Here is a 22,796-nt window from a genome sequence, read left to right on the forward strand (position 1 = left end):
AGTGGTCCAAGCATTGACATTGCATGGCTATCTAATAAATTGGGGGGAAAGCAACCTGAAACCAAAGCAAAGACTCCTGCATCTAGGAGTGATACTAGATTCAACAAGCAACAAGGTTATTTTATCCTATGACAAAGCAGCCAAGGTAGCCACCTTGGCCAGAGAGGAGTCCAGGGCCCGATCCTCCCTGCTAATGTCCTTGACACGTACTGGGGCTAATGATCTCCTGTCTCAACTGCGTTGCCTGGGCATATTTTCATGCCACACCTCTGCACCTCTGGCCCTTCCAACCACAGATAGTATTAAAGGAGGCCTGTTCCATATCAATTAATCCAAAGGTGAAAAGGAGACTCCGTTAGTGAGCCAAGACTCAAAATCTCAACAAGGGGCTGGAGTTCATCCATGAGGATCTCCAAGTCTTTACAGATGCCAGCCCGGAAGGCTGGGGAGCCATGTTATTGGATCAGTCAGCACAAGGGATCTGGTCCCAACAGGAGAAGACCTGGCACATAAACATCTTGGAGATCAGAGCTGTCTGGAAGGCCCTAATCCATTTTCAGAGCAGACTGAAGGAGTGCCATGTGCTTGTGCACATAGACAACATTTCCACAAAGGCAAACAGCAACAAACGGAGGGTTCAGATCTTCCAGACTACATCAGGAGGTGGCATGGCATCTCAAGTCTCTCAAAGCAGAGCACATTCAAGGGGTGCTTGACAATCAGGCAAACTGGCTGAGCCACAAGTCGGTCGATGAAGGCAAGTGGTCGTTGTCCGACACAGTATTCCAGCAAATCTGCGACCGCTTTGGGATGCCAATAGTGGATCTTTTTGCGTCCAGCACCAGTCATCAGCTCACAAGGTTTTACACAAGATACCAGCAGCAGACAGCAGAGGGGAGAGATGCCCTGCTGTCTCCATGGCCACGAGGTCTTCTCTATGCCTTCCCTCCCTGCCTATTCTCCCAAGAGTCATCAGAAAGATACACAAAGAAGGGGCACTAGTCTTCTTAGTGGTGCTGGGTTGGCCCTGAAGACCTTGGTATCCTGCATTGACAGAGCTTTCGATCATCGAACTGTGGCCACTTCCTCTCTCTCGGGACTTACTACCTCAGGGTCCTCTGACACACCGGATCCAGGCTGCTTCAAGCTGACCGCCTGGCTCTTGAGAGGCAGAGGCTTATAGATCAAGGTAACACTTCAGAGGTAGTAAATACCATTATTGAAGCTCACAGATCTTCCACAAGAATATATACTTCCTGGAACGTGTTTGTTAGGTGGTGCTGGAGGAAGTTAGTGGATTCTTTATCTCCAGGGGTAGCTCACATCCTAGCCTTTCTACAGGATGGAGTGCACCAGCGTTTGAAATCATTTACTCTGCGCAGACAGGTGGTGGACGGCCAAGATCGGGACCTTGGTTACTTATCATGAAGTTTCATAGAATCAGAGTTGGAAGGGACCACCAGGGTCATCTAGCCCAACCCCCTGCACAATGCAGGAAATTAACAACTACCTCTCCCCACAAACCCAGTGACCCCAACTCTCCCCCAGCCATGCAGGATCCCACAATCAAAGCACTCCTGACAGATGGCCATCTAGCCTCTGCTTAAAGACCTCCAAAGATGGGGACTCCACCACCCTCCGAGGCAGCACATTCTACCATTGAACAGCCCTCACCATCAGAAAGTTATTCCTAACGTTGAGGTGGAATCGCTTTTCTATTAGTTTAAATCCATTACTCCATGTCCTAGTCTCTGGAGCAACAGAGAACAAGCTAGTTCCCTCATCAACATGACATCCCTTCAAATATTTAAACATGGCTATCATGTCTCCCCTCAACCTTCTCTTCTCCAAACTAAACAAACCCAACTCCTTAAGTCTCTCCTCACAAGGCATGGATTCCAGACCTCTGATCATTCTGGACACGCTCCAACTTCTCAACATCCTTCTTAAATTGTGGAGCCCAAAACTGGACACAGTATTCCAAGTGAGGTCTGACCAATGCAGAATACAGTGGTAGTATTACTTCCCTTGATCTAGACACAATACTCCTATTGATGCAGCCCAGAATTGCATTGGGCTTCTTAGCCGCCATATCACACTGTTGACTCATGTTCAGTTCGTGGTCCACTAAGACTCCCAGATCTCTTTCACATGTACTGTTGTCAAGCCAACTCTCTCCCATCCTGTACCTGTGCCTTATGTTGTTTCTGCCTAGGTGAAGTACTTTACACTTCTCCCTATTGAAATCCATTTTATTGCTTATGGCCCAGCTCTCCAGTCTATCGAGGTCATTCTGAACTCTGACCCTACCCTCCGGGGTATTGACTACCCCTCCTAACTTGGTGTCATCTGCAAATTTGATTAGCATGCTCTCTATTCCATCATTTTTTATAAAAATATTAAATAGTACCGGTCCCAGGACAGACCCCACTGGTCACTCCTCTCTAGGATGAAGTTGTGCCATTAATGTGTGTCCAGCCCACATTTTACTAGCTTTGTTTCAAGATCATGGGGGACTTTATCAAAGGCTTTACTGAAATCAAGGTACACTACATCTGCAGCATTCCCTTCATCTACCCTACTTGTCACTCTTTCAAAAAAAGATATGAGATTAATTTGGCATGACCTGTTTTTGAGAAACCCATGTTGACTGTCAGTGATCACGGCATTTCTTTCTAAGTGCTTACAGACCGTCTGTTTAATTATCTGCTCTCGTATTTTACCTGGTATTGATGTCAGGCTGACTGGGCGATAATTGTTTGGGATTTCTTCCCCCCTTCCTTTTTAAAGATGGGGACCACATTTGCCCTCCTCCAGTCTGCTGGAATTTCTCCTGTTCTCCATGAATTCTCAGATTATTGCCAGTGGTTCTGAAATCACTTCAGCCAGTTCTTTTAACACCCTTGGATGCAGTTTGTCCGGCCCCGGAGACTTGAATTCATTAAGAGTAGCCAGGTATTCCCGTACGATCTCAGCGTCTATACTATGCTGTAATTCCCCTATTGCATCCTCTGCTCCATTATTCCCAGGTTGAGCACTATTCCCCTTTTGGGAGAAGACTGAGACAAAAAAGAAGTAATTCTGCCTTTTCTGCCTCCCGTTAATAACTCACCATCCTCTCCACGCAATGACCCGATCGTTACCTTGAGCTTCCTTTTGTTATGGACATAACCAAAAAACCCTTTTTTGTTGTTTTTAACTTCCCTGGCTAGCCGGAGCTCATTCTGCACTTTAGCGTTCCTGACTTTCTCCCTACATGTGCTGGCTACTTGTTTGAATTCCTCTTTGTTGATTTCTCCCTTTTTCCATTTCTTGTACACGCCCTTCTTAAAATCTATCTCAACCAAAAGTTCTTTAGTCATCCACCCTGGTCTCTTCAAACCTCTACCTTTTTTTCTCCTCGTGAAAATTGATTGAAACTGCGCCTTCAATATCTCCCTTTTAAGAATTTCCCATCCTTCATGTACTCCCTTCTCATTCAATATTCTCACCCACGGGATCTCACCCAGTAGTTCCCTAAATTTATTGAAATCAGCTTTCTTAAAGTCTAGAGTACATGTTTGACTATTTCTTGCTTCTCCTTTCTGCTGTATAACAAACTCAAGGAGAACATGGTCACTCCCACCTAAAGATCCCACTCCTTCTACCCTATAAACCAAGTCATCATTATTGGTTAAGATCAGATCCAAAAGGGCTGTTCCCCTTGTCGCTTCTTCCACTTTTTGGACTATGAAGTTGTCTGCAAGGGAAAGCATCATCTAACTCTTCAGTTTGGCTTGGGGGTCCATAATATACCCCCACAATGACATCACTATTTTTCTCTCCCTTAATTTTTACCCAGATGGTTTCAAGCTGGGTTCCAGTGTTTAAGTCCTGCATCTCCTCGCAGGTGTAATCATCCCTAATGTATAATGCTACCCCTCCCCCCTTCTGATTTGGTCTATTTCTCTGAAATAGGTTATACCATTCAATTAATACATTCCAATCATGAGATTCGTCCCACCAGGTTTCCGTAATGCCTATTATATCATATTTGCTTTTTGCTATTAAAAGTTCTAGTTCATCTTGCTTATTTCCCATGCTCTGTGCATTAGTGTAGACACACCTTAGACCACAGGTCCTTCTTCTTGGCAGCTTATTTAAGATTGTCTCCCTCCCACTGATGAGTTTTTGAACCGTCTTTCCTTGCGTATGTGCTACCCTCTGCAAACCGTTCATATCTATATTTGCAGTTATTGTCCTCACTTGAGGCTTTAAATTTACGTCTCACTCCCCCGGAAGATTTAGTTTAAATCTCTCCTTATCAGGCTTGCAAGGCTGTGGCCAAACACATTTTTACCCACCTTAGAGAGGTGCAAACCATCTCCTGATAGAAGAGCATTATCCAGGTAGCGTAAGTGACATCTCGAATTTAGAAGGTACAGCAGACTTTCTTAGGCAACAGAAGGACTGGTTACCATTAGAGGAGGAGGAGGTTTTTATGCTGACTTTCTCTACCTCTTATGGAAGAATCAAACTGGCTTACAACCATTTTCCCTTCCCCTCTCCACAACAGACACCCTGTGAGGTAGGTTCGGCTGAGAGAGCTCTAAGAGAGCGGTGACTAGCCCAAGGTCACCCAGCTGGCTTCATGTAGAAGTGGGGAAACCAACCCGGTTCACCAGATTAGCGTCCACCTCTCATGTGGAGGAGTGGAGAATCAAACCTGGTTCTCCAGATTAGAGTCCGCCGCTCCAAACCACCACTCTTACCCACACCACCATGCTAGCTCTCCTTAGATGCCCAACAAGGAAACAATGAAGTTTTGCTTTAGGAATTACTTAATATACATTATTCATACATATTTCATTCATTTTCCCTCAACAATCTCAAATTACATATTATCCTGAGTCTGAGTGCTGCATCAGATCTGGTAACTTCAGCAGCAGATGCAAGAAGTATCCTGGATTTGTTTCCTGTGAACAATCAAGTTTATCAAAATCTCTTCCAAAGTAACCAATACATACCCCAAGATGCAGAGGAGGGATCATATTAAATGTTTCCCCGCTTACACAGGTAAATACAGCACAGCAACAGCATAACCGTCTCCATCTGTAGGTCAGGCCCAAGTGGCCTCCCTGGCAACCCTTAAGAATTGAAGTCTTTCTTAAGTATGTTTGGATTGAGCAGTTTTGTGAACAGATACAAGACTGGACAAGGCGCTAAGAAAGGAATTAGTATATTTTTAATAAAATGCACAAACAATGTTGTCAGTTCTCCTCTGGGCAGGCTATTAATTTGCAAGGGAAAGAGTTTAGGCCTTCATTCAGAGCCAGAAAAGGGCTTCTAGACACCATTTAATATTGTGGGAAAGAACGCTCTTCCAATAGGGTCCCAGCAGCTCATATACATCTACTATTCTGTGTAACTTGTTTATTTCTGACCTGTTGGTTTGGAACACTCTTCTTTTGATAAGCTAGGATCTCAGCACCTGGCCTGTAGTGCTTGAAATACTGCAAGGAGTGTATAATGGACAAAACTCATATTGTCTAAAAGGGGTCCAGGTCAGGGCATCCCCTGCAGGCAGGCCAGTATACGAGAGCAGCTGCCTTCCTAAGAGGCTTAGCATAGTGCAAGTGCAAACATTAGGGGTGGTTTGCCAGACGCTAAAAATATGAACATGCTCATTGGTTTGGAAACCAAAACCACACCTGCTAGAGAGCAACCAGCACGTCTAACCATACACCACCACGCAGCCAATCTGTTACTAGGTACTCGACACTGCTTGTTTTTGGTATGGCTAGCAGAGCTCTCGCAAAAGACACACACATACAAAGTCAAGCCCAGTTTTGTGAGATCAGGAAAGTTAATTCTGTGGATGGGCTCCAGGATGGCCATGACGTTTTGCACCGCCATGCACTGGATGGGAGGAAGATGCATCGTGTAGCGTCGAACAAGGGCAGCAGTCCCTCTTAATTAGCAGAAGTCTCTTCTTCTCTATTCGGAACAGCCTTCTTCAGAAAGTACATTGCGGCTTGCACCACTTTCTCAGGGGAGATGTTGTATACAGGATGTGTAGGCCGCTGTTTTGGAGAGAGGGGAACAAAGAGGAAAGCTCAAACCCTGTGCCCCTCTACCTCCTCAGGCGGACAGCAACAGCCAGATCTAGCACTCAACCAGTGTTACACAGATTTTTTGCATAAATTTCACTTTTGTTGAGTATACACATCAGTGCAGAATACTGAAGTCTTGCCCAACACTGCTCTAGCTGCTTAGACTAAACAGTATCCAAATGGTTGAAAACTAATATTTGTAGATGTAAAAAGCTCTAGTCTTTACAATTAGAAGCCAAGAATCCTGAATGCTGTGGAAACAAGGAATGCACATAGCCCTGGTTAGATTGTAAGTAAGCTGCTCCTACTTCTACAGGAGAAGAGCATGGTGTTAGTGGAACAAGTGAACTAAATAATGAAGATGGCACTGAGGCAAAAATATCCCCATGAGACAAGTAAGGAAACTAGAGCTGGAAGGGATCTCAAGGGTCATCTAGTCCAACCCCCTGCACAATGCAGGAAATTCACAACAACCTCCCTTCCCCCACTCCTCCAGTGACCCCTACTCTATGCCCAGAGGAAGATGCACAGAGAGAATTGCAACCTTTACTGGTTAACGTTAATGCACAGCTAGGAAACCGGGCTCAGAATTGGCCATCTCAAGATACTGTCTACACATATTTTGCTAATAAATAGCACATCTCAGTCATGGCGGGCTATTAGAAAAGGTTTGGAAGTGGGTAGGTCATGGAAGCTGGAAGCTCAGAAAACAAGAGAAAGCTTGTGTGGACTCTCTCATGCCTGGAGGATGAGGCAGTTGAGCAGTGCCAAATAGCTGTCTTTCATCACAGTATTCATCTCCATTATCCCCACTGCCTTCCTACCCCAAATATCTGGAGTTTCTATTCTTCCTGCTGCTGTGAATTTTGCCCTCCCCTCTCCCCACAAACAAAACCCTATTGTCTGAAATTAAAAAGTGTGTTTCAGTGGCATGACTTGGTCAAATGTGGCCACTGTGTGGCATCAGATGCTTACACCAGACAGAAGATTTATGCCCAATTACTGGCACAGTTCACTAGTGAAATACCATTGAACAGCAGGACCAGCCATTTCCACTTCTTCCATTAAGGAGGCAGGGCTGCACAGGACAATTATTTTTTCAGGTCTACTGCTGGCTCTGGAAAGCCACTGTGAGAAGGGCTTTTATGATGTCGATGGATTGCTGCCCCAAGCTGAGCACCTGTGTCCCTGCCTTACACCTACCCCCCCACATCTCCTCTTAAGCAACAGAGGCACTGCCTGAAAAATACTGACACATTGGAGGCAATGAGAGGCACTACAACTGGTAAGAAAGAAGGTGACAAGGCTCACTGGCATGGAAAGAGATCACCCCCATGAGCCATTCTGTTATTTTCTGCCATCAAAGCAAATGAAATTCATTTGCCATTGTTATAGCAGATAGAAAAACATGAGCTATCTGCACATGTTCCCACCAATGCATGGTGTAGTTCTGTGATTATGTTCCCCAGCTTTCAAAACAAAACAAAACTGCCCCCTCCACTAGGGAAAGTTTACCACCAGGATGAATTCTGTTAAAATAAAATGGGGGAAAATAATTACAAAACTATATAGAATGTATAATTTTGTCCTCATTGCAGTAATGGAGGGATAAAACCTACTCTCCCGCACACAACCTTGGTTGATAACTACTATTCCCAATTCCCCCTTTATTCAAGTGAATATCCCCAATCAATTCTATGGGAAGAAATGCCAGAAAATAGGTGTTCAGAGAGAATGCCTGCCAGGAGGCTATGCCTACAAGCAAAGGAACAGTCCCACTCAACCAGGCACAGCTTACCAGCCGGTTCTCTGGCACTCCTAGCACGACTTCATGGAGGAGGTCCCCACTGCCAAAGTGTTGTGCTATCGAGAGCCCACTCAGGCAGTAGCAAGTATGGTAAAAGTCCCGTGACCTAGAAGGGTAGAAAGATGCTCAGAACTGAGACAAGTCAGAAACAGAGCGTTGTCCCATTTAGACAGCCACCTGCACTCTCGCTGAAAAGCTGCCTTCCCCTCTGACTTCCCCACAGCAAAGCACATCCCTCCTGCAAATACTGGAACAGAGTCCATCAAAAATATCGATGGATGGGGTGCAGCTTCTCTGAAGCCCAAAATCCCCCCCCCCCACAAGACATTGCTTCTAGAGAAAATGAGGGAGTGTGGGAGGTCTGCTAAGGGGTGGTCACCAAAAATTCCCCCACCCCTTCTCTCAGCAGAAACGATCAGCAGGTCTAACTCCCTGGGGAAAATGGACTTGAAGGTTGAAACCAGGAGTCAAGATTTTTATGGAGATAATGGCCTTTCTTTACCAGAGACCCTGTTACCCATCAAAGCAAATAATACTATATTAGTCCATATATAATCTTATATGGTCTAGCTCACTGTAAAGTAGCTTCATATATTCACATATATTTCATGATTCTGAACAAGAGCAGAAAAGCTGCAGAATTTTATATTCAAATTCAGTACCCAGAGAATAATTTTTTTTAAAAAAAAAGGCGAGCTCCCAGACCTCAGGGTGTAGGAGAGATGGTGGTATGGTATTACTCAATCTCATCAGATCTTGGAAGCTAAGCAGGGTTGGTACTTGGAAGAGAGGCCACCAAGGAAGACTCTGCAGAGGAAGGCAATGGCAAACCACCTTTGCTTCTCAACTGCCTTGAAAGCCCCTTGCTGGGATCACCATAAATTGGCTGCGACTTGACAGCACTTTTTACAAACACACACAGACCTCATAGCTATGCAGATAGGCTTTAAGGTGCACACTCAATATCTAGTGAAAATGCTGAAGATATTTGGTTGGGGCAGGGCTCCCATATCCTACATAGCTGATTACTTCTCCCCAGAGCCAGCATGGTGTATTGGTTAAGAGCAGCGGACTCTAATCTGAAGAATCAGGTTCGATTCCCCCTTTTGTATATGAAGCCTGCTGGGTGACCTTGGGCCAGTCACAGTTCTCTCAGCCCACGCGGAGGCAGGCAGTGGCAAACCACCTCTGAATGTCTCTTGCCTTGAAACCATATGTAACTGTGTCTTGACGGCACTTTCCATCACCACCATGACCAATAGGCAGAATACATTATGCAAACAAAGAAACATGCCTAATTCAGCTATTCTCAACACACAGCCTGAGCAAGGGATTGGTTCCAGCTGTCTGCTCCTCTTCTTCTCCATGGTTGTTCTGCCGTCATCATTCATGCCAAAGGTTTCCCAGACTCTATTAATTATTCAAATCAATACCAGCAACATCTTCAGAGCATGGACTCTGGAGATCCTAATAGATTCTGCTGTTGAAATGCTTGTAAATGTCACCCCATTCATGTATGCTCTCTGCTGCATGTGGATTACGGTGTGTGATTATAGTGACCTTTCCACAGCAAGAAAGACGACAATAAAGAATCAGCCAATGCCTGAAGACACTTACTTGCCAGGTTTGTCCAAGAGACCCCCTGCAGGACACTGGCAGCATAGCAGGATGTATTCCTGCAGCGCTTGCTGGTCAAGCATCCAGTGTGTCATACTGAGGGCAGGTTCACCTAGGAGGAACAAAACCACAGGGAGTGTTGAACCGCCCACTGGAAGAACAGCTAAGGTGGCACCAGCACAACAGGCCAATAGGAGAACAGGGCAGTTAAGCTTCATAGGAACATGGTGTTGCAGTACCTCTTTCCAAACCTCCCTCACCAGCATGAATGTAGTGCTTACAGTGTTGGACTAGGATCTGGAAAACTCAGGTTCAAATACCCACTTCGCCAGGGAATCCTGCTGGGTGACCCTGGGCCAGTCTCTCTCTCTGCCTAATCTACCTCGCAGGGTCCCCACTGGGACAAAGCAGGACATAAATATCTAAATGTCCTTGCAAGGACAAAGCAGCACTGGCCACTCACTGGCCTTGCTTTCTCACTGCCAGGCAGTCTCCCTGCTCCGTAACCCTAGGGAGAAAATGCAAGATTGGTACAAGGGCAGAGAGGAGAACAAAACAGTGGCAGCTCTCTCATTGTGGGGAGAGGGAGTGCTGAAAGGACCCATTCCATCAGCAACAGCCTCAACAGGAAGACAGAAGCTTCTATTCATATGAACACTATGAAAATTTATTCTTTATTTCCTGCATGGAGCTACAAGTTCATCCAATTTATTATTCCGCCTCTTAAGGCCCAATTTGAAGGTGACACCGGGCATGTGAATGCACGGTAATGATGCATGCTGTGCTGATGTGCCAATACTGCGCCCAAAGGAACCAGTAACCTGGTTTAAGCATAATGCTGGCCGAATGCAAGCCCACATGGTAAATGGGAAGGGGGTTAAACATACCAATCATTTTAAATTGACCCTCTGACAGTGGGCAGATCCAGACATTTCCAAACATTTTAATATCACAGGGTACCAAGAGTACCCTGCAATCCACAGCATTAGGGACACTCTGTACATACAGATGTCTTGAGCAGCTTGCCTAACAACTATTCATAATCATATTTTTTCACAGTTCTTTACAGTAGTTGTGTACTGCTACTCCTGTTAGGTAACAGCTCCACAGATCAACAATGTATTCTGCTAAAAATATCATCCCATCTATAATCCTCTGTGCCCAGATGTGGAGGACTGCAAATGGGGAGGGGGCTGGGCAAGACAGGCTGACTAATGCCCTACCTTGCTCAAGCAACCAATAGGGTTGGAATGACACCCATTCCAACCAACCTATCTGGGGTTGTATGCATGCTTCTCTCATGCTGTCAGGGAATATCCACAGCACAAAGGATAACCTGAAGGTGCTGGCCCCAAGCCTGTGCTCACTTGGCCCTACCCAGTCTCCTGGATCACCAATTCCACAGAGCCACTGGAAAAGAGGCATCTCTAAGGTATCAACTGCATCGTGTTCTCAGAGTGCAGCTGAACTGTTGCCCATGGGCTCTGCAAAGTGACAGCAGAACTCTTGAGTCACAGCAGAAGTTGCAGAAGGATAAAGGGAGGAAGAGGTGGAGGTGAAGAGGGAAGGAAGCAAGGACAGTTGGGGGTGGGAGGGAAAGGAAGGAGTTCAAGGTAGGAGGTACACCACACACCCTGGATTTTTCATAGGTCCCCTCTTGCTATCTTATTTTGAAACCTACAGTACATTAATTTCATTGGGTCCCTCACGGTTCTGCTATAAAACTGAAAAGGTAATATTTATTAATTCATACATACAGGCTCAGAGAATACAGGATCTATAATTAAAAACACTCAACCTGTGTCTTGTGACCACACTCTGCTTCAAGCAACCCTGCACGTCTACCAGCTTGGGGGGAAAGTTAGAGCACATTTGAGGAAACGGGGAAGTCGATGATGCTCAGATTCACCTCTGGAGTGCAGTGCTCGATGGAGGAGAGGTAGCAAGCCAGCCTGCCAGAATGAGTAGCAGCCATCCACCAGCTTGTTACAGCGGCCCTGAAAGCCTCCTTCAAAGCGCATCTGGCGGCTTGTAACCCAGTGCTGGCAGAAAGAGAAAACAACCCTCATTACAATTCAGTCAAGAGTCACTACAGGTCTGTGGTTCCTTTGCATGTGTCCACTACAATTGCGGCTCCTTGACACATGCCTTAGAGTATGGTTTGACCCAAGACCAGTTTACCCATACTGACATGCACAATGTGGTTTTCAGAAAATAAATGGAAGAAAACTCACAAATGAGTACTGGGAGAAGAGAATGGTGAAGTCAAAGATCCATATAAAATCTGGATGTAAAATACTGGCAGACTAGCACTGTGGCCGTAAGATAGTTATTTTAAAAAAAGAATAAGGAGATTGATTGGTGAATGAGTAAATAAGATGTCCTGGTTTCCTGCTGCAGACAAAAATACATTTTCCATTGTAAATAAAATAATTAAATGATGCTCAAAACTGCAACTCAGTCCTCAGCTAGTAAAGTATTCTCATATGATTATGGGGAAAGCCTGGGGATTTTTCATTTTTGCTTTTTTCCTAAATGGTATTAATGCACAGCACAAAGGAGTGGTCTTGTACACATGATTTAAGTGTGCAGTTAGACATAGAAGGGGATGTTTCTAAATTGGTGGAGGGTAATTAAGAAAGGCTCTGGACTGAAGGACATCCCAGTCCTGGCTACCAGAAATCTAGCTGGCTCATAAAGTGCACCAAAGTTCTGGTATTGTGATAGTCATCATGGTCTCCTAGAATTATAATGTAGACAAGTCAAAGAAGCTAAACAAACCGGTGACAAATGGTTACTTACTAATAAACTTTTCAGATTCAATACGTGTTCCTTCTTCAGGATGACCAGTGCTGCCAATCCACAAAACGTGTATCCGCCGTGGGCCTCCATGCCAGGGACTCCTCCAATCCCACCTTCCCAGTTCTGACACCTAATTAAAAAACAAATACATACAGGAAAAGTCCGGCTCTACATTCTCGTCCTCAAGACAGCCATATAATAAATACCTTTTATCCACCATACTCCTACTTCTAGCAGATTGGCATAGTCAAGCTCAGTAGCCCAAGGAGCCTCCAATTTCACAAGGCAATCCAAAGAGAAGATTTTCTTACCTTGCTATCCACTCTGCTGTCCCTTCAAAAAGTGTTGGTGTGATAATGTTGGTAAGAGAAGCCACCGATGCAGCACAATAGGCACTCCTGAGATTAAATATGAGACTATTTAAATTTCTACAGATAGTGAAAGGATACAAATGACCTACTGCTCTCGTGGGAGCAGGTAGCTGGTTCCACAACAGTGAACTATACAAACCTATAGTCTGCAAACCAGCCGGGGTGTAGAGCACAGGCCACGTGGATCAACCAGTACTCACACACGCAGGGCTCAGTTTCAATTTCTAGTTCAACAGTTTGGACCCTACGACATTGTTCCCCTTTGTGCTTCTCTCTAGCCGCAGCAGAGAGTTTTTCTCTGCTACAGCCCTTGCTTCCTCTTTCACTAGGACTTCCACATGCATCAGCCTCCTTGTGAAACACTGATTTTGCACATTCAAAAGTGATAGCAGCAGAAGAAATGAGTGCAGCAGTGAAGGAAAGCCTCTATAATGGACAGAAAAAAGTGGCAAGGAAACATCATAGGATCCGAGCCATTATATTTTGCAATTCCCTCTCTCCCAAAAGCAGTATTTGCTCAGTGTACTCAACCAGCAAGTCGCGAAGGAATGCAAAGTTTTGGTCCAAGAGGAGAGAAAGAACTGAGAACATGACTGTGGAAGAGTCTAAGTTACACTAGGAGCCACATTCAGAAACCTTTTCCCAATATATCCACTCCTGCATTGAAACCATCCAATCATCAGGTTGATGTTCCAAATGATTGGTATATTCGTAGGTTACTAATATCAATTCTGTATTGTTACTAATATCAATTCTGTATTGTTATCAAAGATAGGACATTTTGGAGGACTTTCATTCATAGGGTCGCCATGAGTCGGAAGCGACTTGACGGCACTTAACACACACACACACATTGTTAATTTAGATGGAAAAGACATCTTTCACATTTTCCCTTGGAAAGACAAAGGGCACCAAAAAAATTTCTTCAGTGTATGTCCAGCCAAAGCTTGCTGTTTTTATTACAGTGGTTCCTACCGCTGAAGAGGCAAGCTACTGTTCAGTCTTATTGCTGCACGAAAACTAGTTCTGACCACATGTGTAGTTGATCCAAAACCAAGGAGTATCTCTTATTTAAACCTTGGCCAAGGATTGTCCCTTTCTGCCACCTTGTGAGGAAATTTAGCAATATCACAATCATCTTATATTCTAATAGCAAAGTCAGCCAGATCTTTGGGGCTGTGAATGGGCAAGACAGATCTTTCTGCAAATCTGAACAATGCCCCAGGTTGGCAGAAAAATGTGAAATCTAAAAAAACTGATTCCCTCAGTGGCCTTTCTAGGCAACCAAAGCTTTCCAGACTGGGTTTCTGCAAGTAAAAAGGCGGGGGGAGGGCCCTTTCCAGGCCTATTTTGGCTTTTGAGGGAGGACTTACTGGGGCAGGCCTAGGGTTGCCAGCTTCAGGTTGGGAAACTCCTGGAGATTTTGTGGTGGAGTCTGAGAAGGGTAGGGTTTAAGGAGGGAAGAGGCCTCAGCAGGGTATACTGCCATATCCCCCATCCTCCAAAGCAGCCAGTGGGACAGATCTCGGTTGTCTGGAGCTCAGTTGTAATTCCAGGGATCTCCAGGTCCCACCTGGACGTTGGCAACCCTATGCGTGGAAGCAACCTCTGGGTGACTTGATACCGCCTGACTTGCTTGACTCAACTAGGCCTGGCTGCTTGCTACTATGAAAGCCAGGGTGGTGTACTGGTTAGACCTTCAGAGCAGAGTTTGCGAGACTCAGGTTCAAATCCCCCTCTTGCTATGGACGCTCACTGGGTGATTTGGGGCCTGTCACATACTTTCAGCCTAGCCTACCTCACAGGATTGTTGTGAGGGTAAAAAGGGGGGGGGAGGAGAATAATGTAAGATTCTTTGGTCCCTACTGTGGAGAAAGGTGGAGTGTAAATGAAATAAATAAATAATATAGGTTCAAAACAATCTGCCATAGAAGGCCACTAGGTGGTGTTGGGCTAGTCAAATACTTTCAGCCTAACCTACTTCACATGGTTGTTATGAGGATAAAAAGGAGGAGAGGAGAATGATGGAAGCTGTTTTGGTCCCCACTGAGGAGAAAGGCAATGTATAAATGAAGTAAATAAATAATAAATGTAGCTGAAGATGGGAAGCAGATATAAGGCATGTTGGTGAACTGCTGAGAAGGCGAGAATGAGGCAGGGGAAAAGGAAATAATGAGGGGAGGGGAACAGAGGGGAAAGTGATGTGTCACCCTACAAGTCCTTGAGGGTGCCCTACTATAGCTTCAGAGGGGCAGATAAAGGTAGGTTTGCTGTTGGGTGGGGAAAAGAGAAGGAAGCAGGGGAAAAAATGAGGATAAGGGGGCTTTCAGGGAAAGGAATGAGGAAATAGTGGGGAGGGGGAAATGAGATGCCCCCCTGCAAGTTCTTTCATATTGCTGCTTGTTCAACATAACTTGCAATGCTGAGGAGGTTCTATTTAAGCACAGATAAACATATTCATAATCTTCCTCATTTTTAAAATCAAAAACTTCCCTCAAGTTGAACTGCACAATGTCAAAACAAGATTGACTATTCCAGCAGACCAATCAGTGACTGCCAATGCTGGCAGAATCTCCTAAAACCCTCAGACTCCCGTTCTGCCTTGTTCCGAGACATCTTTGAATGTTGCCAACATACCGGACATCCACTTCCCCTCCTATGTGCATGATGAAGGAGCCGTCAAACTGCTTTAGGGAATACAGGTACTCCAGAAGCTTCTCCCTGGAAGTCAAAATCAAAGCAGAGCAATGAGTACTCCCCCTCTTATGGGGGTGGGTGGGGAGGGAGAAGAGAAACTAAACTGAACTCAGAGGATGGGATTTTAATATCCAGCCAGAATCACATGGCTTCTTTGGGTAACTTGTCATTGTTTGCCCACTCTCAGAATCAGGAAGTTGTACTTCTCTCTGCATTTTGATTCAGCTGAGCTGGGGACTACAGGCAGGGGTGAGTTTAAACTTTGCCTTCTTTAAAACGCTGGGAAGCCTAACTAAACTGAGGATTTAATTGAGGTTTGCTGGGAGAGGGTTGTGATTGTTGTGCCAGTGGGTGATTAAGGTTGATTGCTGCCTGAAAGCTTGATTGTTCCCTTGTTAAGTGGGGTTGTTGTGATTGGAGCTTGTGTCTGAGAGGTGGGGGCTGTGTGCATTTAAATTCCAAGGCTCCTGCTCGCCTGAGGCTCTTAGCCTGTGGATCGTGACTGGGGATCTGTAGGTGAGTATAAAATCTTTTTATCTTGGCAGAGTAACTCTCTCCATCCGGTTGGAGTACCGAGTAACTTGAATATCTATGTGAATTAGCAGCAGACAGCTGCAGGGCAAGGAACTTCGGCACTCAGTTCTTATTTGGTACAGGAAGAGTGCAAGAGAGTAAAGGGCAGGGTTACAACACCAAAGAATAATATAATAATTAATTAATTAATAAAATAACAGTTATGAAGGTCGAAAGCCAGCAGGGGGGCTATCCAGTGTACTGCATGGAGTGTCATATGTATGATTATCTGCCTGCTGGACAGAAGTCGTTGGTGTGTGCTTGGTGCAGGGAGTTCCTGGCTCTCAGGAAGCGAGTTCACTTCCTCGAGGCCAAGGTAGCTCAACTGGAGGAGCTGAGGCAGGCAGAGAGAGAGGTGACTAAGGACTCCAGGGATGAAATAGTCACATCCCAGTCCCAAGGTAACGGCAACCTGCCAGTCACGGATGATGGAGCCCTTGGGGAAGGAGGCCATCTCACTGAGGGTAGGAGCCATGTCAGGAGCCATGAAGACAGTTCATGGTTGTGCTCCCAGGTGCTGTTTTGCAGTTCTCTCCAAGGTCAGTCTGTGCCCCGTGTTTAGACTTCATAGAGTCCTTCACAGATTCCTTTTGTGCGAAAAAAACGGGAGATTTGCATACGTGCTCGAGGGAGAGGCACTGCGGTCGGGCGAAGCGTCGCTCCAAGACGAAAAGCATCCCCAGCTCTGCTTGCAGGAGAGGTGACGACGGACCCTTTGCCAGCGGACCCGTCGGGGTCCAGGATTACAATTACTACCCCTGGAGAGATCAGCTCCGCTTCCTCCGAGGAGGGTGACCACTGGAACTCCCCTGCCCTTTATCTGGGGTCTCCCCTCGAACCGCCCAAAAACGGACTGGGTCTGCGGTAGAGGAGGCAATGCCGCAGACCCCCGCAGGTGTTCCTGCGAAGCCCGGGGCAAGACCCAAAGCCCCCTTCATGGTGAGCGAAGTGGAAGAGACTGTGTATGTAAATGTCATATTACAACATTATAGAAAAGGTCCTCAATTACAAGTGAAAGCCTTAATTTCACTCTGGTGTGCCCGCTCGTTAATAAACGAAACCACTTTTAAGGCACTCCAGGTGAAGTCAGTCCCTCTGCCTGCTCCGGTCCAATTCGCCCAGATGGACGGCAGTGACTTCAAGGGGCCCCCGGTAGATCGTCGCACTGATGGGGTGGCAATGGGAATTGGCCACCACTGGGAACAGATCAACCTTACTATTGTACCTAATGTTAGATATGCGGTGGTGTTGGGAGCGAATTGGCCCAAAGGACACAGCCCCGCCATAGACTGGGGCGCTAGAACTTTAATGTTCAATAGCCCTTTGTGTGAATTACACCGACATGACATGGCTGTTAAAACTATAATCACGCCAACCCCTGCTCTTGCCTCGGACCCCTCCGGTCCAGACCACTTGCCAACCGACTATCAGGACTTTGCGGATGTATTCAATGTGCAGGAGTGTGATGTTTACCTCCCCACCGCTGGACTGATTGTGCTATTGAGGTGGTGGGGGATGGAAAACTGCCAAAAAGTAAGATTTACCCAATGAGCCCTACGGAACGAACGGTGCTCCATGAGTTTTTAGACAAAAACTTGGCTCGTGGTTTCATCCAACCGTCCACCGCGCCCTGCTCAGCCCCAGCCTTTTTCGTGCGGAAAAAAACGGGGGATTTGCGTTTGTGTATTGACTTCCGGAAACTCAATACTGTTACTCAAACGAATGCCTACCCCATCCCCCTCATTTCTGATCTCTTGGGACAATTGAAGGAAGGACACATTTTCACTAAGTTGGATTTAGTCGAGGCTTATTACAGAGTCAGAATTCGAGAGGGGGACGAACCTCTGACAAGAGAGAGGTATTGCAACGTCTTAGAGATCATCAGCTCTATGCCAAACTTTCTAAGTGCGACTTTCACAAGAAGCAATTGACCTTCTTAGGCTATGTCGTCTCGCACCAAGGACTGACTATGGATCCAGAAAAGGTGCGAGCTGTGCTCAGTTGGGAACCACCCTCTACTCGCAAACAAGTCCAAAGATTCCTTGGGTTTGCAAATTTTTACAGGGCGTTCCTCCCTCATTTCGCTCAGATTGCTCTGCCCATCACAGATCTCCTTAAGACTAAGGGGAGGGGGGATTCGGCCACTTTACCCAACGCCCGGGTGGAGTGGACCCCCCAGTGTCAAGCCGCCTTCGATACTCTAAAGCAGCTCTTTACGTCCGAGCCAGTCTTGCAACACCCCGACTGCACTCAACCGTTCATAGTTCACGTAGACACTTCCGACGTAGCAATGGGGGGTGCACTTCTGCAACGGGGGGAGGATGGACACCTGCGTCCGTGCACTTGTTTTTCCAAAAAATTTACCCAATCCGAACTCAATTGGGCGATTTGGGAAAAGGAAGCAGTTGCTGTAAAACATGCCTTGACAGTGTGGAGACAGTTTTTGCAGGGATCCACGGTGCCTTTTGAAGTGTGGTCCGATCACAAAAATCTGGTCGCCCTAATGGAGGCCTGCACACTGTCTGCAAAACAAGTGCGCTGGGCGGACTTCTTTGCCCAATTCCGATTCATTCTGAAGCATGTACCAGGGAAGCAAAATCTACTGGCTGACGCCCTTTCTAGACTTCCCCAATATCCCACCAAAGTTGACCGACCCAAAGAGTCGCTCTTCACCACTGCCCAACGGGGTCTAGTATCCACTCTGGCTGTGCAAACCCGTTCTCAGACTCACTCCCCGGAGCTACCGCTTCCGGAGGGGACGGATGCCCTGCGCCCGGACGAGCCAGTGACACCACCCATCCCGCTTCCTCCTCCCTCGGAGCAGTCTACAACCATGTCTCCCGAGGCACGGGGACCCGAGCACCCTGTTCAGCCGCCCCCTACTCTGGTATCAACTCCGTCCCCGGTCCAGCTGCCCACTGGCACTACTCCAGAGGGGGTGGAAGGTCTGTCCGAGTCCTTTAGAGACACTCTTCTTCATAGTTATTAAGCGGAACTTTCCTCGCAGACCCTTCCAGATTCTCTAGTTAAACGCGGGGAATTTTGGTACAAGGATTCTAAACTGTATGTGCCAAAGGTGTTGCGGGGGGAGGTTTTAGGTTTGGTTCATGGTGCCAAGACTGCCGGACATTTCGGTTTCCTTAAAACGTTGCATTTACTTAGGAGGCAATTTTGGTGGGCGGGCATGCGATCAGATGTGGACTCCTTCATCCGCAGCTGCCCCATCTGTGCAGCGGCCAATCGGGCGCAGGGAAAACCGCCCGGACTTTTGCAACCGTTAGAGACCCCCTCTAAGCCTTGGGAGGTGATTGCAATGGATTTCATGACGGATTTACCCCCTAGTGGGGGGAAGACTGTACTGTGAGTGATTACCTATCTGTTTTCAAAACAGGTGCATCTTGTGCCCTGCGCAGGTATCCCTTCTGCTCCGAAATTGGCTCGCCTCTTTGTGTCACATGTCTTCCGTCTCCATTCCTTCCCGCGCAAGGTGGTCACGGACAGGGGTTCAAATTTTGTGGCCAAATTCTGGAAAGCTTTCCTCAAACTGGTTGGAGTGGAACAGGGACTATCTAGTGCCTTCCATCCCCAAACGGATGGTCAAACCAAACGGGTGAATGCGGTATTGGAATGTTATTTGCGCTGTTATGTCAATTACCATCAGGATGACTGGGTAAACCTGTTGCCTTTTGCCGAGTATGCTTACAATAATGCGGTTCACCAATCCACAGGGTTCAGCCCATTTCAGGTTGTTCATGGTAAAAAGTTTAATCCAGTGGGCCATGTCGATGTGTCTGAGGAGGGGGGAGCTGATGTGGCTCAGGGATCTGTGTTGGGACCGGAGCTTTTCAATTTGTTCATCATTTAGATCACTGTCTCGTTTTATCCTTTCTTGTGGAAAAATACACGAAGATGGGGGGGGGGGACTGTTTGCAGCATTCATAGATCTAAAAAGTGCTTTTGACTCTATTTCTAGAGAGAAACTGTGGGACAAATTGTCAAATCTAGGAATTGACCCCAGGCTGCTAATACTTTTAAAGAAATTACTTCTGATCTAGTGAAGTCATTGGGTTCAGTTAATGGTCACCCACCTACATTAGGGTCCCAGTCTTTACCTCTACTTCTTTATGCAGACGATACCGTCATTCTTTCTTTCACCAAAGTAGGCCTCCAACGATATCTAGATGCTTTTAATAATTATTGCCATTCAAATTTACTTTCTATTAATTCCTCCAAATCAAAAGTAGTGGTATTTTCCAAAAAATGGTCCTTATACAAATGGCATATTGGGAAGGATTCAATCGAACAAGTTAAAAGCTATAAGTATTTGGGAATTACTTATAACTATAATCTCAGTTGGTCTATACATCGACAAAATACTATTAAAGCCACCAGGATTTCCTTAAATCAACTCAAGCAATTTTTCTACGCGAAGGGTAGTGTGTTCCTGCAGTGATCAAAATCCTGAATTTGAAAATATTCCCCCAACTTCTGTTTGGTGTTCCCTTATGGCTTGGAACTCTTAATCAAGAAGTGGAGAACATCCAAGCCATATTTCTTAGACAAATATTTGTTTCATATTTTACAAATTGTCTTGAAACCGGGCAAAACTTGATTGCCACCAAAGCCTGGATTCAAACAGTAAGATATTGGCTCAAATTATATTTTCAAACTGAGCCAGGTTCCCTTTTATATCTTTTGAAAAGTGAACTTCATTATTTCTCATGGGACATATTGATTAGATCTAGACTCTGCCAAATTGGAATTGATTTAGATAATCTTGCTCTGGCCAATGAATCTTACATCTTTAAAAGAATCAAGCAACGTCTCCTTGATGTAGAATTGCAGAATTTTAACCCAGCTCTTCCCCACATCTGTTCTCCGGTGGCCCTAGGCCTTAATAATGGATCGGGTAAAATGGCTAGGTATCTAGATAACCTAGAGATACCTTCTCAACGCCGCACTTTTCTATTAGCTAGGGTTAAAGCATTCCCATCTAGCATGCTTAGGCAGATACCTTCAGATCCCTAGACATGAATGCCTATGCACATGTGGTTTAAATTTGATGGATACAATTGACCACATCCTTTTAGATTGCCCCTTCTATGTGACTCTGCGGGATAAACTGCTATTTACTTTGCTCCAGTACAAGAGAAATGAAGTGAAATGCAAATTTCTTTTGAGTGATCATTATCCTAAAATTACGGCTACTGTGGCAGAATTTCTTACAGGAGTTCTTAAAGAACAAGAAAAGTTTTATTAACCCGACTTGTAACTTATATGTATTGCCCTTTGGAGGTATATTGTTGTTGTTTTTTATCTCTGTCTTTTGGTATGTCAATAAAGGTTAATGAAATGAAAATGAACCTGTTCATCAATGACCTGGAGTTGGGGTTAAACAGTGAGAAAGCCAAGTTTGCAGATGACACCAAATTATTTAGGGTGGTTAAAACAAAATCAGACTGTGAAGAGCTCCAGAAGGATCTCTGCATACTGGAAGAATGGGCATTAAAATGGCAAATGAGATTCAATGTGAGTAAGTGTAAAGTGATGCATATTGGGACAAAAAATCCCAACTTCACATATACACTGATGGGATCTGTGCTGGCAGCAACAGACCAAGAAAGGGATCTTGGGGTGGTAGTGGATAGCCCAATGAAGATGTCAACCCAGTGTAAAAAAGGCAAATTCCATGCTGGCCATAATTAGACGAGGAATAGAGAATAAAACTGCTGATATCATACGGCCCTTGAACAAATCTATGGTGAGACCACACTTGGAATACTGTGTACAGTTCTGGTCACACCTAAAAAAGGATATTACAGAGCTTGAGAAGGTGCAGAAAAGAGCAACCAAAATGATTAGGGGACTAGAGCAACTGTCCTATGGGGAGCGGTTAAGACGCTTAGGGCTGTTTAGCTTGGAAAGAAGGCGGCTGAGGGGAGACATGATAGAGGTCTATAAAATTATGCATGGTTTGGAGAGAGTGGACAGGGAGAAGTTTTTCTCCCTCTCCCATAATACTAGAACATGGGGTCATCTGCTAAAGCTGGAGGGCGAGAGATTCAAAACAGATAAAAGGAAGTATTTTTTCACACAACGCATAGTTAAATTGTGAAACTCTCTGCCCCAGGATGTGGTGATGGCTGCCAGCGTGGAGGGCTTTAAGAGGGGAGTGGACATATTCATGGAGAGGGGTATTCATGGCTGTTAGTTAGAATGGATACTAGTCATGCTGCATACCTATTCTCTCTAGTATCAGAGGAACATGCCTATTATTTTGGGTGCAGTGGAACACAGGCAGGATGGTGCTGCTGCACTTGTCTTGTTAGTGGCTTCCTAGAGGCACCTGGTTGGCCACTGTGTGAACAGACTGCTGGACTTGATGGGCCTTGGTCTGATCCAGCAGGGCCTTTCTTATGTTCTTCCTCTAAACCCTTCAACACAACACCTTCTTATGTTTTCTCCAGCAGTGCAATCCATCTTTTTTTTTGGGGGGGGGGATGTTTGCATGGTAACCTGTTTTTAGGTGGATGCTGTATGTTAAAACTGTTGTCTGCTTATTAGAAGTTATAGGCATCATAAAACAGCCTGCAACATGAAGCTACTCCTTTTCCTTTTTCCACTTGGATATTTTTTTTTATTTATAACATTTCTATTCCACCTTATATCCTTAGACTCAAGCTGGATCATGCGAGGAGGACACAAGTACTGCCCCATTAGCCATATGCTGGGAATGCCCAGTTCCAAGAGGCAGCCCCACTGGCTGGTCCTCTGGAGCACGGTAACACTTTCACTAGTGCTGAACAGAAAGGGATGCCATATACACCCAGAGGTGGC

General features: G+C 45.7%; 1 protein-coding gene across 1 annotated transcript in view; it reads right to left on the bottom strand.

The window, feature by feature from the left end:
- Window positions 1-5,647: 5,647 nt before the first annotated feature.
- The window catches only part of FNTB (farnesyltransferase, CAAX box, beta), a 45,099-nt gene continuing 27,950 nt past the window's right edge, over window positions 5,648-22,796 (bottom strand). The window contains exons 6-12 of the mRNA XM_056850863.1: window positions 15,327-15,410; window positions 12,630-12,716; window positions 12,319-12,448; window positions 11,426-11,558; window positions 9,517-9,628; window positions 7,891-8,005; window positions 5,648-6,062 (exon numbers count right to left, since the gene is read on the bottom strand). Coding sequence (XP_056706841.1) covers window positions 5,952-6,062; window positions 7,891-8,005; window positions 9,517-9,628; window positions 11,426-11,558; window positions 12,319-12,448; window positions 12,630-12,716; window positions 15,327-15,410 — 772 coding nt within the window. The 3' untranslated portion in view covers window positions 5,648-5,951. The remainder of the gene's footprint in view (window positions 6,063-7,890; window positions 8,006-9,516; window positions 9,629-11,425; window positions 11,559-12,318; window positions 12,449-12,629; window positions 12,717-15,326; window positions 15,411-22,796) is intronic.

Source organism: Euleptes europaea, chromosome 6, assembly GCF_029931775.1.
Source record: "Euleptes europaea isolate rEulEur1 chromosome 6, rEulEur1.hap1, whole genome shotgun sequence".
NCBI classification, from domain to species: domain Eukaryota; kingdom Metazoa; phylum Chordata; class Lepidosauria; order Squamata; family Sphaerodactylidae; genus Euleptes; species Euleptes europaea.